Source organism: Orussus abietinus, unplaced genomic scaffold (assembly GCF_000612105.2).
Source record: "Orussus abietinus isolate OABI.00-Male unplaced genomic scaffold, Oabi_2.0 scaffold8, whole genome shotgun sequence".
Lineage (NCBI taxonomy): Eukaryota > Metazoa > Arthropoda > Insecta > Hymenoptera > Orussidae > Orussus > Orussus abietinus.
The window spans coordinates 1,015,303-1,028,913 of NW_019395997.1; the positions used below are offsets into that span (position 1 = coordinate 1,015,303).

At 45.4% G+C, this 13,611-nt stretch overlaps 4 protein-coding genes across 5 annotated transcripts; 2 read left to right on the top strand and 2 right to left on the bottom strand.

Moving 5' to 3' along the window:
* Nucleotides 1-11: 11 nt before the first annotated feature.
* Nucleotides 12-1,788, bottom strand: LOC105699517 (reticulocyte-binding protein 2 homolog a). Its single transcript, XM_012424574.2, has 4 exons — nt 1,647-1,788; nt 830-1,502; nt 608-738; nt 12-525 (listed from the first exon to the last, which is right to left on the bottom strand). The coding sequence occupies exons 1-4, from the start codon at nt 1,679-1,681 to the stop codon at nt 42-44; spliced, it is 1,323 nt and encodes a 440-aa protein (XP_012279997.1). The 5' UTR covers nt 1,682-1,788; the 3' UTR covers nt 12-41.
* A 154-nt stretch (nt 1,789-1,942) lies between these two features.
* On the top strand, nt 1,943-3,852 carry LOC105699309 (60S ribosomal protein L10a). Its single transcript, XM_012424180.1, has 5 exons — nt 1,943-2,043; nt 2,258-2,413; nt 2,935-3,083; nt 3,356-3,528; nt 3,626-3,852. Exons 1-5 carry the CDS (start codon nt 2,039-2,041, stop codon nt 3,794-3,796), a joined length of 654 nt encoding a protein of 217 aa, XP_012279603.1. The 5' UTR covers nt 1,943-2,038; the 3' UTR covers nt 3,797-3,852.
* A 1,059-nt stretch (nt 3,853-4,911) lies between these two features.
* On the top strand, nt 4,912-12,789 carry LOC105699420 (tyrosine-protein phosphatase 10D). 2 transcript variants are annotated; one of them, XM_012424379.2, is made up of 23 exons: nt 4,912-5,193; nt 5,785-6,127; nt 6,195-6,479; nt 6,553-6,828; nt 6,940-7,212; nt 7,290-7,616; nt 7,684-8,007; nt 8,106-8,444; nt 8,534-8,824; nt 8,900-9,103; nt 9,204-9,309; nt 10,083-10,309; nt 10,372-10,448; nt 10,533-10,667; nt 10,732-10,854; nt 10,944-11,092; nt 11,163-11,298; nt 11,374-11,440; nt 11,524-11,622; nt 11,920-12,006; nt 12,086-12,145; nt 12,205-12,396; nt 12,507-12,789. In XM_012424379.2, exons 2-23 carry the CDS (start codon nt 5,806-5,808, stop codon nt 12,533-12,535), a joined length of 4,128 nt encoding a protein of 1,375 aa, XP_012279802.1. In that variant the 5' UTR covers nt 4,912-5,193; nt 5,785-5,805; the 3' UTR covers nt 12,536-12,789. The 2 variants fall into 2 exon arrangements, with proteins under 2 accessions (XP_012279802.1, XP_012279804.1); XM_012424381.2 differs by lacking the exon at nt 12,507-12,789 and having other exon boundaries at nt 11,524-11,603; nt 12,205-12,343.
* LOC105699428 (thioredoxin-like protein 4A) lies at nt 12,428-13,602 on the bottom strand. Its single transcript, XM_012424406.2, has 3 exons — nt 13,525-13,602; nt 13,212-13,348; nt 12,428-13,137 (listed from the first exon to the last, which is right to left on the bottom strand). Exons 1-3 carry the CDS (start codon nt 13,600-13,602, stop codon nt 12,924-12,926), a joined length of 429 nt encoding a protein of 142 aa, XP_012279829.1. The 3' UTR covers nt 12,428-12,923.
* Between the last annotated feature and the right edge of the window lie 9 nt (nt 13,603-13,611).

The following is a 13,611-nucleotide window of genomic DNA, read 5'->3' on the forward strand; positions in this document are numbered from 1 at the left end:
CTAGGACCATGTTGACTGTAGAGGATACTCTCAGGATGGAATTAAGGCGACGCGATTATACAGCTATAGTAATACTGTTCGGCTCTGAGACTCTCTTCTTCCAATCGCTTCAGTCGCATTTTTGCGTCTTGTAATATGTCTTCCGTTGAACTGCTTTCACTTATGACTGTTTGTCTATTTACAATCTGAAGGACGGGTGATTGAATATCAGCGTTAGTTGATCTCGAAAGGCGAGCTTCTTCCAATTGTCGCGACAATCTTACAGCTCGTAACGTCAATTCTTCTATTCTAGACTGCTGTTCTCTAATAAGACTACTGAGCTCTTGTTTCTCTCGATTAAGTAGTCTCTTTTCTTGTTGATCGGATGTATAACTATCCTGATCGGTTTGTATCTGCACGTCCTTTGTTGGGATTTTACCACTTTTCTCAATTTTTGGAAATTCTCTTTTTACTTTCTCAAGTTCTTCTTGCAATTTTTTTAAGTCCTCCTCGAACGTTCTGTTGCTTTCTCGTTCTCTTTGCAGTCTGCAAAAAATGTATGGTCACGTTTTATGATTGGTATATTAGGAGAGAACTACTTCCATGAAATGCAATTGAAACAATGTACCTGTCGGTTTCTCGTGAAAGTGCATTTTGTTTAAAGGCTAACTCGGTTTCTTTCTCAAAAAAATAGCGAGCGTGTTTTCGCTTCTCTTCTGCAAGTACCTTTTCCTTAGTGTTTATGAAATGCGTTATTTTCTGAAATAAAAAAAAATTGGTACGCGGAGTTAGCATCTTCTTGCAAGAAGTAAAATTAAAGCCATTTTTCTACAATGAATATACCACCTACCTGGGCCTCTCTTAATTTGTTTTCTACTAAAACTAGTTGTTGCTGCATGAGAGACATTTGTTCTTTTATAGCCATTTCTTTATTTTTTAATTCTTTTTCAAATGACTCCTTTAAATGAAATAATTTCTTTTTTGCAATCACCAATTTTGTACTTTCTGGATCATCTATATGCGTATCAGAATCAGTCTGTGTACATTGATTACGAACAAGTTTTTCGTTTTCCACAGATTCTATGTTAGGATCGTTACATGTAAATGATCCCAAGGATTTTAATATACATAGAAGCAGTGGCATGCTAGTTTCGCTATATTCCGCTACAATAAATTTTCCTCTTGGTTCGTCGGGTTTAATGCCCAAGGTTTCTAAAGTATGCCACACATAATCAGCTTGAAGTTTATGTTTCTTTGAATTTGTTTCAGGAACATCGGGTGAGCCTGATAATTGTTTATAAAAATTTACTAAGAGTGGGGCTTCGCTAGCAAATACCGACAGTGCGTATACATAATCTTGGGTCCATAGATACTCTGCTAGTAATAAATCGTAGACATATTGTTTGGCTGACTTAGGACAATCGCTGTCTTTTTTCAGAGACAAGTCTTTATTTTTTAACGCGTTCACCAAATTCTGTCGAAGATGTGTACGCATGTTTGCTATTATGCCGCACTTGTCAAACCTAAAAGTAAGATAAATCTTGCTTAAAGTTATCAATTATTATTAAAATATCTTAAAGAATCAAAGTTTGTAAATAGTACATGGGGAACATAACCTTATACAAATAGGAAATTTTATATATTCAGCCTAGATACACGCTTCTTACCATGCGTAAACTGCAGAGTAGTAATCATTACTCATCTTGTTATTGTAATTAAAAATATTTAAAATACTGGAGTAAATTTTGATAAAAAAGAATCGAAAATCTCAAAAATTTCTTGAAGGTGCATTTTCATTCACCGCATGCAACGAAACGTTTAGATCGGTTTACAATTTTGCTGCGAAACTACCTTGCAACGGTTCCCATAGGATCGAGATTGCGATTGGTTGGAAAATAAATTCGTTGAAAACGCAGCTTAAGGTTGCGACGAACATAACCCCCTCCACTACTATTCCCACCATCTTTAATCTAGGTTGGACGGTTGCCGAGCTTCTCGAGCTTCTTTCCGGTGGGGTCGTCAACGAAGCCTGTAGTCCGGTGGGAATCAGCAAACAAAAATGACGTGAGTATTTCATCCATCCATAATTCGCACATCTCGATAGTTTCAATCAATTTATAATTCAATTAATGCAGTCGTGATATCAATTAAGATAATTCTTGTATTATTTTTGCTGTAAGCAAATTAAATTCTCTGAAAAGTGTGACAACGTGTACCCCACATGTTTGCTCACTATTCTTGGACCGTTTCATTGTCTATTAACTCTAATAATCCACAGGTCCAAGGTATCCCGCGATACCCTGTACGAGTGCGTGAACGGCGTGATTCAGCACTCGCAGGAGCACAAGAGGAAATTCTTAGAAACAGTGGAGCTCCAGATTGGTTTGAAGAATTACGATCCGATGAAGGACAAACGTTTCTCGGGCACCGTCAAGTACGTCTTTACCTGACTTTGAGGGTTCTCTTCGGCTTATTTTTATCAATTTGACTCGTATCCGAAAAGGTCACCTCATGCCACGTCAGGGAGCCGAGCTTCTCTCGGCGGACCTTCACCCAGGGTCTTAAAAAAACTGGGGAGGTTTTAACCGTTATTTTATAAACAGGATCATCAAAAATGATCCTGCTGGTAAGTTCAGCAGCAGCACGACATGTTATTTATTGTAATTGAATGAACATATGGTAAGGTCAAAAGACTTTGTTACCATGGTATAAAATGTTCTGCTGCTTCGAAAAGGAAACGTCTTATTGCTTAATTTATTTTGAAAGAGAAAGAAATGTATAAATCAGTAAAATGCTCAATGATGGTACATATGCATGTATTATCTGAACAACTATGTTGTAAATATTTATTTACTGAGAGTGTTTTGTGATCTTATATAAAAATTGAAGTATTTCATTCATAGGAGTAGATTACGCCATGTATAGAATATTTCAAATTATTTCTTATGATTTCAGACTAAAAAACATTCCTCGTCCAAAAATGCAAGTATGCGTCCTAGGGGATCAACAGCACTGCGACGAGGCGAAAGCTAACAATATTCCTTATATGGATGCGGAAGCTTTGAAAAAACTAAACAAGAACAAGAAGCTAGTTAAGAAATTAGGTATTGGAAATATTTTAATATCCTAACCGTCGCATTCTTAAAGAATTTTATTAATATGATCAAGTAATACCTTCCACAAAAAGCTCCAGTACTGGTCAATTTAATCCAGTATTGGATGTCGTTGGAAGGAGATTAATCTCATCATTAGGTGAAGATAAGGTCGGCCAAATAGCCTTATACTTCAATCCATGCTGAAACAGCTTTCTTAATTTGTAAAACAATTTTCAGTAATTAATTAATTGGAGGCATTAATACTAACTTTCTCTTTATAGCCAAGAAGTACGACGCTTTCCTTGCAAGCGAATCGTTGATCAAGCAGATTCCTCGTCTTCTGGGTCCTGGACTGAACAAAGCCGGTAAATTCCCTGGTCTGCTCTCTCACCAGGAGTCGATGGTTGGCAAAATCGATGAGGTCAAAGCGACGATCAAGTTCCAAATGAAAAAAGTACGTCTACGTGCCTCCCTCTCTCAAAAAGAAATACCTCCACAATACGTATAATAATTGTAGACGACACTTAACGTTACTTTTATTTTCATCGTAGGTTCTGTGTCTCTCCGTGGCCGTGGGGCATGTCGAAATGACGCCGGACGAGCTGGTGCAGAACGTCCACTTGTCGATCAATTTCCTGGTCTCGCTGTTGAAGAAACACTGGCAGAACGTACGATCCCTCCACATAAAATCTTCCATGGGACCACCTCAACGGCTATACTAAACGATCGCGTTAGCTTTTGAACTGTTCCTTGAGCGAATAAAAAGGATGCGCGATAACTCCGCCTCTCTGTTTCTTTCTTTACAGTTCCGAGTTCAACGGCATGACCGACAATGTAGTTTTACCGTCCCCAAAAAGGTGTCGAGAACAGAAGCGTTATACATTAAGAGAAACTCCCCGCACGAAGTCTGGAAGAGTCGTTACGCCTTTCCTAGTCGGGATTCGAGCGCTACCCCGATGGGAAAGTACGACGCACTCCCGGAACCTGATATTAAATGACACCCTGCCGCCAGATGTTCGCAAGATGCCCGAGAAAACAGGATACGATTCCCCGTATATATCCGGTCGATTTCGAGCGGCGGGGATATTCATCGCACGATGTCCCTTTTGTCTTTACTTTCCATTAGCTATCGCGCTAGAACGGAAGTCACTCAATCGGCGGAATTAAAAGTAGTCGGCGCACGTACATTCGCCGACGATTACGCGTACCCACGTCTGCATTACCTACCTCAAGGTGTCCGGCCCGACCATCGGCGGAAATGGCCCTAGAGTTTCAAGGAGAGCCGAGCCGTTCGCGATAGCTATCGGAAGTGGGATCGAAAAGCGATTCGTTCCCCTGGGGTTCGAGCCCCTCGCACCATGGACTTTTCCTTCTATTTATGAGCCGGCCTCTGTGGGGGTCCTCCCCATGGAGGCGCCTCTTTCGGGAACACGTGGTCTCGCGCGTTCCATCCCACCAGCTCTTCGAGTCTCGCGTTGCACTTCTTCGCGAGGAGAGCTCGAGCCTCGACGGCTCGTCGCCACTTTTTTCCCGGATCTCTTAAAGATCGCGTAGGGTCCTAAAAAATCCCTTCGCCGGGCTCGAAAGCTGGAGGGAAATCGGAAAAGCTTATCTGGGTAAACCCGTGTACTCTGTTTGCACTTTAAATGGGATAAAGTGCACCCGACTGGCCTCCTGCCAATATTTATTCCGTCGATTAGTAAAGTGCCAACGGAAGTGTCGGGAGCCCGGAGTGGACGTTTCGCGTTATCAATGATATAAGCCCGCAAGAGGAGGAACTGCGAGAAGGCGGAAAACCGTCGGCAGAACGGTGGCCAGTTCTTATCGGGAGCGTAAACGAGCTCCACGTTCTGGACTGGTTCTCCAAATTTTCGGATTTCTTCATCCGACTGCGAATTTTTCTACACCCCCTGTGTCAAACGATCCTCGAGGATATCGTTAAGCGGCGAGCTTCTGTAGGAATACCCGATCGCGGGGAAGGTCGAAGGAAATTAAAAGCTCCACCGAGGAGTAGGCGAGATGTTCCACCGGGGCGTCGAGCACCCCGAGGAAGGTCCGCATCCTGGATCGGAGGTCAAGAGGAACCGAGAAACGTGACGGAAATTTCCTCGACGGAAAAGTAGGTGCTCAGGAAGGAGACGCGTCCGTTCCCTGGAGATAGGTTTCTCGAATCCGGGAAAGCGCTCCCTCCCGGTGGTTTTATTTTAAACAAACCGAGCACTGACTCATCCGACGACAATGGCGAGCTTTGACGCGGCCAGAGGTCGGACAAAAGAAACGTCGAAAGGGAGTCACCGATAAAAGAGAGCGGCTTTTCGCCTCGGCACTTCGAGTCCTCGGTCCCCGGTGACGCGATGCCTCGAAACTTCGTCGAGGATGTTCTTCCGAGCCACATCCTTGGAGAACGTCGCTCGACGATAACGCCGACGCGGAGCCATCCTGTTCCGGTGCCTCTTTCCGAGATTCGGGAGAGTCTCTGATACCGGCGGAATGACCGAGAATCTTTTATCACTGATCGCCTACGGTCGGATCGTTATCATCGATCTAGAATATCGACGCGATATCGGGATATGCTCGGGCAAACAGAAAACCACCGTCCTGGGAGGCCCTGAAACGTATAGTGTTCTTGTGAAAAAAGGAAAAAAAAATTGGAGGTCGTAATCTCTCCACCGGATGAACTAACAGATTGACCGATTCGTCATTTTTTCAGATCCTTTGTAAAAGCGAGACGATGATCCCGAGGAAACGGCTACAACTGCTGCTCTACGTCCTGCACGTGGGGTACATCTTCGGGGACCACAGAAGAGATAATGGTTCCCGGTTGCTGCCGATGCTCGAAATCACGGAGAACTCCTTGGGGAGCAACCCCGAAGAGGCCGACGATGTGAGCCAGGACCCGGGATTCGAGGTCTACGGTGTGGAGTCCACTCTCCTGGACGATCTAAATGCTTCCTCGAGGACGGCGACGACCTCGGGTGATATGATGAGCGAATCGACGACTCAGGACTCGATGGACTCCACGGAGGCTTATGGTCGAACCTCCAGTGATCAGGGTAAACCTGGGGGGTATCTCGAGTACCTGAAGTCGTTAGGCATAATCTAAGTCATGGTCCCCTTTAGGCAGTACCCAGGAAATCGCTATTCGGGTCGAGGACCTGAGGATCACCACCGCCACGGAGAATTCCCTGAGCGTCTCCTGGAACGCGTCCGAAGGGGATCGTCCGAGCCTTTACTCCATAAGCTGGTGCAAGAGAGATGGACCTTGTGAGCGGCGCAATGTGTCCGAGGAACTGAATTACGAGATTCAGGATTTGGAGAGCTGCACGGAATATCTGATCACGGTGGTCCCCTTGGACGATCGAGCGGCCGATGGGCAGACCATCGCAGGGACCACGAAGGCCTCCGGTTGGTGATCTCTCCCCTCGGCTTCCCGAAACCTAGGAAGAGACCCGCGATAAGAGTTACACCTTTTTTTCAGACGTGGGGGATGTCACGGATTTGGAGGCGACCACGGGCACGAGTTGGATCTCGCTCTCCTGGAAACCGCCGAAGGAGAGCCCCAACTGCGTCCATCGGTACTTCGTCAAGGTGTGCTCGGAAAAGGAGTGCAAGACGAAGGATCTCGCTCCTCCCTCGACGGAATACAAGGCGGTCGATCTGGAACCTTGCACGAAATACGTCTTCACGGTCACGACATTCGGGAAGGCGAGCGAATCCGCAGGAGCGGAGAAATCCGCGACGACGGCTGGCATAAGTGAGGGCGAACCCATTATCCTAAACTGGGATTAAAGTTGAAGTTTGGAGACCTTGCGAGTCCAGGTTCTCGACGACTCGCTTTCCTTTATCTATTTTTATTTTTTTCCAGAGCCTGGAAGTCCTCTATCTCTGGCGGCAGAGTCCAAGAACTTCTCTCTTCTCGTTCACTGGAAGCCTCCTGAGTTCGGCGCCGCCTGCGTCCAGGAGTATCGAGTCAACGTCTGGGACTCGAAGAACACCCTGACGAAGACGACCTCGAAGACCGACATCGAGCTCACGGGTCTAAAGGCCTGCGCGATGTATACCATCCAAGTGCTTCCAGTTTCCGAGACAGGGGACGGAAACACTCCTGCGGTGACCCAGGCCAAGACCGCGGCATCCGGTGAGAGAAATTTCATTTCGGTAATTCCGTTTCTTCCTCCCCTCGAGGTGCCTCTTCATCGGTACATTTTATTCCAGCGACGAATCCACCGGTGCTGTCCTCGGAGGAGGTGTCGGTGTCGAAGAACTCGATATCCATGAGCTGGCAGATCGTGAATCAGAAGAATTTGTGCCCCCTTAAGTCGGTAATCACGATCTGCAATTTCACGACGACCGACAAGCACGGCTACGAGTTGGTCGACGGAGAGTCCGTGGACAAGATCTCCAACGGCACCGACAGCTTCCTCAAGGTGACGGTGTACAAGCTCAGCCCCTTCACGAACTACACCTGCCACGGGATCACCGTAAACTCCGCAGGAAATTCGGACCCAAGCTCCGCGGTCACCGCGAGGACGTCGGAGGATGGTCAGGGTCGTCTTTGGAATAATGAAGAAATTACCATTAAGTCTCATCGCGTTTTTTTCTTTTACAGTTCCCTCGCCTCCTGCGAAGCTGGAGATCACCGACGTCACCGAGACCAATTTTACTCTTAACTGGAAGAAGCCGGAATACCTGGCGGGGTACCTGGGGAATTTCGAGGTGAATCTCAAGTGGGAACCGGCGTATCTGGTTCCGGACTGGTGCGAACACGGTGCCTCGAGAACCGACAACATTACGGACATCGACGGCTCGTCCTTGAGTTACTCTTACGTCTTGGGAATGCCGTACTCGAATTATTCTGCGGAGATCAGGGCGAAAACCGGAGCTGGATGGGGCGAGTTCAGCGACCCGACCGATTTCCAGATGAAGCCCACGGGTGAGATGTGACATTTATATATATATTTTTAAATATTTTACACATTTTTATACAAGCTTCTAAGCTCATCTCTCTCCGGGGAATGATCTTTATTCCAGTGCCAGGAGCGGTGTCGAACCTCACCTACGCGACCTTCGCATCCAAGAACGACTCCAACGTGTTGACTACGATCTTGAGATGGCGACTGCCGTGTGATTTAAACGGGAACCTGGAACGCTTCCGCGTTTCCATCCGGGGAACCAGGGAGGGATTTGCGAACCACACGTTCCACAGGACGAAGGAGGTTCCCGAGGTTCAGCACAAGGACGACGTCTTCTCCATGGACCTCGGCGAGTTGAGGGCCGAGTACGCGTACACCTTCGAGGTCGCCACGAAGGTTGTCGGGGTGGATTCCCTGGGCCCTCCGGTGAACCAGACGACCCTCTATCCAGCTGGAAGTAGGATATATTTTTAGACAATTTTTTTTTTTTCTACGGAACTACTTCAAGAAATAATTAATAATTTAATACCGGGATTTCGGTGGCAGTTCCAGACCAGCCGAGCGACGAGTACGTGAAGTCCATCACCATAGACCCCCACAAGGCTCAAAGGACCACCAGCACGGCCTCGATCCTGCTCCCTCTCTTTCCAAACATCAACGGAGAGATCCGGTATTACGCGATTATGGTCTCCAAAAAGGGGAAAAATCCGCCCTTGAGGAGGAGATTGAACGTCAGGGCTGGAGAGTGGCCGGATGTCGTGGCGTGGCGCGAATCCATGATGAGGAACTTCGAGGTCCCTTATCAGGCCACGATACCGCGATGGAACCCATACTCGAGTAATTCTTTACCTCCAGTTTTGACAGTAATCGCCGAAACTAAGGACGCTGTAAGGAGAATAATGAAATTTTCAGACAATTACGTGACCGACTACGGGCACATGAAGGCCGTCAAGTTCGTCCTGGGAGACGACCCTACGTGCACGGAGGTGTCCTTTAACACCCACACGAAGATTTACTGCAACGGTCCCTTAAAATCCGACACCTGGTACGAGGTGAGGATTCGAGCGTTTACGAACGACGGCTTCGCGGATTCCGTGGCGTTCCTCGTAAAGACCAGTTGGTATTCTCCATCTTACATATTCGTTACCCTGCTTTACGATTTTCTATTAATTACCAATCGTTTTTTTTTTTTTCTTTTTTTTCTTGTGGCGTGCAGACGCGGAGATGAACGTGGCGTTCGTCATCGGGGTCGTCTTCGGGATCCTCATCCTAGGGATCGTGACGACGATGCTGCTCCTCGTCAGGAAGGGCTCCATTCAAGGGTATGTACTCGAAATACGTTAATCCATTAATTTATTCAGTTTAGGAATGAAAAACCGACCTCGTGAAATTATACCGACTCGAGGCGCCGGGCCGGCGATCTCTCGCGATTCAGGGATCGTTTACGGGTTACGCTTATCGATCGGACGCACCTACTTCGGGGGAAATAATCAATATTTGTTCCTCTGAGTCAGAAGGAATGGTATATCGGCGCGGGTGAGGTACGCGCCGCGCAATGTCGGATATCTCCGTCGGCCGCGGCACGCTCGGGCCGCGTAAACCTACATTCAAATGGGTATTTTCGTCGGGGGTATTTTTAAACCCGCAAGGCGAAGGTGAACACGAGGATGATAGTCGGAGAGATCATCTCGGAGGGTAGATTTCGATAATGACATCACGCCGACGAAGAAACGAGACGCCCTTCCGCGGCCTCGCCAAGTGCGTATTCCCCCGTTTCGTATCTTACGATTAATTCCCCGCCGATTTCGCCGGATCAGCTGATCGCTCTGACAGCTGGGCTTCGGTACCTCGTCTCCGGATTCTTTTTTGAGATCCTCCGGAGATGAGAGAAGTCAATGCCACCTGGTACCCCACCTTCTTAACGATGATCTCGGTCATTTCAATCCCGACGTAAACGATCTCGCCTGTAATTGATCTAATGGAAATTACATAAGTGTACCCGAGATAGCGACCGGAGGCTCCTAGTGAAAGTCGCCGCGGGTTTGGATCGCGCATGGAATTGGGATATCGAATTTTAATAGATCTCTCGTTTCAGGGTCCTGCGGAGGTTCCTGCACTCGGACATGCCAGGGTCCCCCGTCCCGGCTCCGTTCACCAGGAGGAAATTTATCACCCACTGTCAGCAGCTCGCCGAGAATCCTGGCAAGCTCAGCAACGAGTTCCAGCTCCTGCAGACTCTCAGCGTGGATCTACAAATGCCGACGAATGCCGCCTGCTTGCAAGCCAACCGGAAGAAGAATCGTTACTCCGACATCCTCCCCTGTAAGCGACTTCGAAGCTCTCCGGTCTTCCCGGGTTTCTCTTAAGCGCCTCTCAACTTTCAGATGATTTCTCCAGGGTGAAGCTGGAGGTCATCGACAACGACCCCAACACGGATTATATTAATGCTTCCTTCATCAAGGTATGCGGGAACTGCGGAGAGGTGGACTTTTTTTTTTTTCATTTGATATAAGCGTTATATCGTAACGGGAGGAACACTTTTAAGGGTTGTTCCGGAGAGGAGGAATACATCGCTTGTCAAGGACCCAAAGAGGAGACGACGTACGACTTTTGGAGAATGATCGACCAGTATGACGTCAAGATCATCGTCATGTTGACTCAGTTGATCGAGAAGGGCAAGGTGAGGACGAGCCCGGGAGGAGCGACACTAAGGAGGAAATGTATCAATTAACGATCGTTTTCAGGAGAAATGTTACCAGTACTTTCCCACGATCAGAGAGACCTTCACGTACGAGAGCATGTCCATAAGGTGCACCAGTGAGCTGGACTTTAGGACGTACACCCAGAGAACTCTGACTCTGCAGAAGGTTGTACTAGTAACTTGAACGACGCCTAACGAGGGAACAATTGATTTTCATGCCGCGTGACTGAAAATGTATTTTTTTTTTTTTTGCAGAAAGACAAGAAGAGGCACGTGACGCACCTCCACTTCAAGGACTGGCCCGATCACGACGTGCCCGAAGACTTCGACGAGACGGTAAACTTCTGTCAAATCATGCGTCGACAGATCAATGCGAACAAAGGCTTCGTTGTCATTCACTGCAGGTACCTGTTAATTAACAATTGGATTAACATTGCGTGCCAATTGTCGAGGAACGAATGTTTGCTTTTTCAGCGCAGGCATCGGCAGGACGGGCACCCTTATCGCCCTGGACATCCTCTTGCAACAAATCAGAGACGGCAGGAAACTGGATGTATTTGGGACAGTGTACCGATTGCGACACCATAGAATTAATATGGTGCAGAGAGAGGTAATTACCGATATCGAGTTGATAAAAAGAGCGCTGATGGGTCGATATCATTTTCTGCTGGTCTTTTCTTTCCAGAGCCAGTACGCTTACATATACAATTGTATCAGACAAGTGTTGAAGAACCCTTACTTCCTAAAGACCTGTAAGTGATTTTCCTAACCTAAAGGTGCTACAACGGCGGACCTACAGTTATTAATAATTCGGAATGTTTGTCCTCCTCCCCAGACAAACCACCACCCGTTGAGCCTGTTTACGAGAACGCTGTGAAAAAAAAGAGAGACTTGTCGAATTCGAGCACAAATCTAGTGAGCAGTCTCGAGACCTGTATGTAATATTTGGATCTCGGTTGTACCGGGCAGTCTTGCTAATTCCTGAATGAATAGTGATAAACTTTGCATGGTAGAAGTGTCGTTAACATCTTTTGTACCGCGGAATGAGATCGACGGTCCGTTTCTCAGTAGTGAGTATTATTACACGGATGTAACGTTTGCATTCCATTTTTTTTATTTATTTATCCGGTCACTTGCCCATCGTGTCATTCCGCTCGAAAAGTGTTCCGCCTTGTTCAAATGTTCTCGAAGTGGTCGATATTAGAATTAAAACGAGACATTTCGTTTTTAGTACGAAAAAGTAGCTTATCAGCTTCGATGGAATCGACCGATTCGATCTACGATAATTCGCCGCTGCCACCTATTAAATCACCCAAAGGTGAACTATCTATAATTTTAAACAAATTTGTGTACAGTATGTTCTCATTTTAGTTAACTAATATATTATATACTTTCAGGACTGCGATACTGCAAATCGACCGGTGCCATCGACACCAGAGCTCAACAAGCTCGCATAAGTAAGTAATGACGATATGAAGTACATGAATTAAGTGTGTATTCTGTATTCGTTTTTTAGATTCATCATCGAACAAAGGGTTTCCAGCGTATGAAGCAATGACAGAATCTGTAAATACCGGTAGTAAGAGTAGCATGGATAAAGATGACTCCGAAGAGTCGAGGAGTTCAACGTATGAAAATTTATCCACTTTGCCGAGGTCGAAGTCAGCCCATGCGGTGTGCAAAAATTCATGCAGCCCTCCCACAGAAAGTAAGACGAAATCAAACCAATGCGAGAGATGTTTTTAAGAAATATATTTACAGAAGTAATTTACATCATGGGTATAATTAATTTGTATAAATAATGGTGTTTGTTTTCAGAATTACTGGAGAACGATACATCGATTTAAGAGGGTGAGATTTTAGCTATATACATTCATAAGAAATATACATGACCCAAGTCTCGATTTTAAGCATTTTCTTACATTTTATATGTATATATGACTGAGCCTGTGGAAAGTTCTACTTAAGAAGCAGGTACTTTACAAAACCATGATAAAACGGATGGTACATGTAATTATAGATATTAAGTAATTAAATAATTGTATGATCTTGTACATAGTAAAGGACGGTATGATAGAACTTATTAAAAGACATTTGAGCACGATTGCAATTTTTATCAATCATCTATAAATACATTTGATATCACCGTGAATTTATAAGCTATATAACATTCATCATCCCACACATACGTTACTTTCTAATGTCAATTATAATGAAATATCTTAGATATAAAAATTAATATCGATACTTTGTTGAATAATCTTTAGGTGAAACTACCAAACCTCGTCCTTTCCTTGCACCTCGATATACCGTTTCTATAATATCTATCATCTCCTGTTTATCCTCCAAGGTCCAGTTAATCTTATTATTGTTACCTGTTCCCAAATCGATCATTATGTGCTTGTTTCTGAAGAAAAACATCACTGTACAAGGATCATATAACTCGTACCTATAAAAAGAGGACAAACGGAATTAAAAATATACCCTAACTCACAGTGAAGGTACGAAGCAATTTGAACTTACATTTTATTAAAGTCCGGAACTTCCGTAATGTCGACGAGATAAATGACGGCGAAGTTTTTCACCTTTTCTGCAATATTGTACAGCACTTCGTCCATCTTCATACACATCGGATCCCAGTCATGTCCGAATCGTATAACCTATGCATTGAAATAATTTTAAAATACTACGTTTAATATACACCACTGGAAAGTAGCGCATGAACAAAAAAGATGCAATTTAAGCAAAATACAGTGAGATCGTAATCCTTCCTAGCATCATAAGAATATTTTCTTTAGCGTCAGACACATTTATAGGTTAGCGTTGATTTACTTACGACTACTCTGTCTTCCTCGGATAATATTGCCTGGTCCACTTGCCACCCATTGTGTAGATGCGATAGCATGTACGACATGTTGACAAG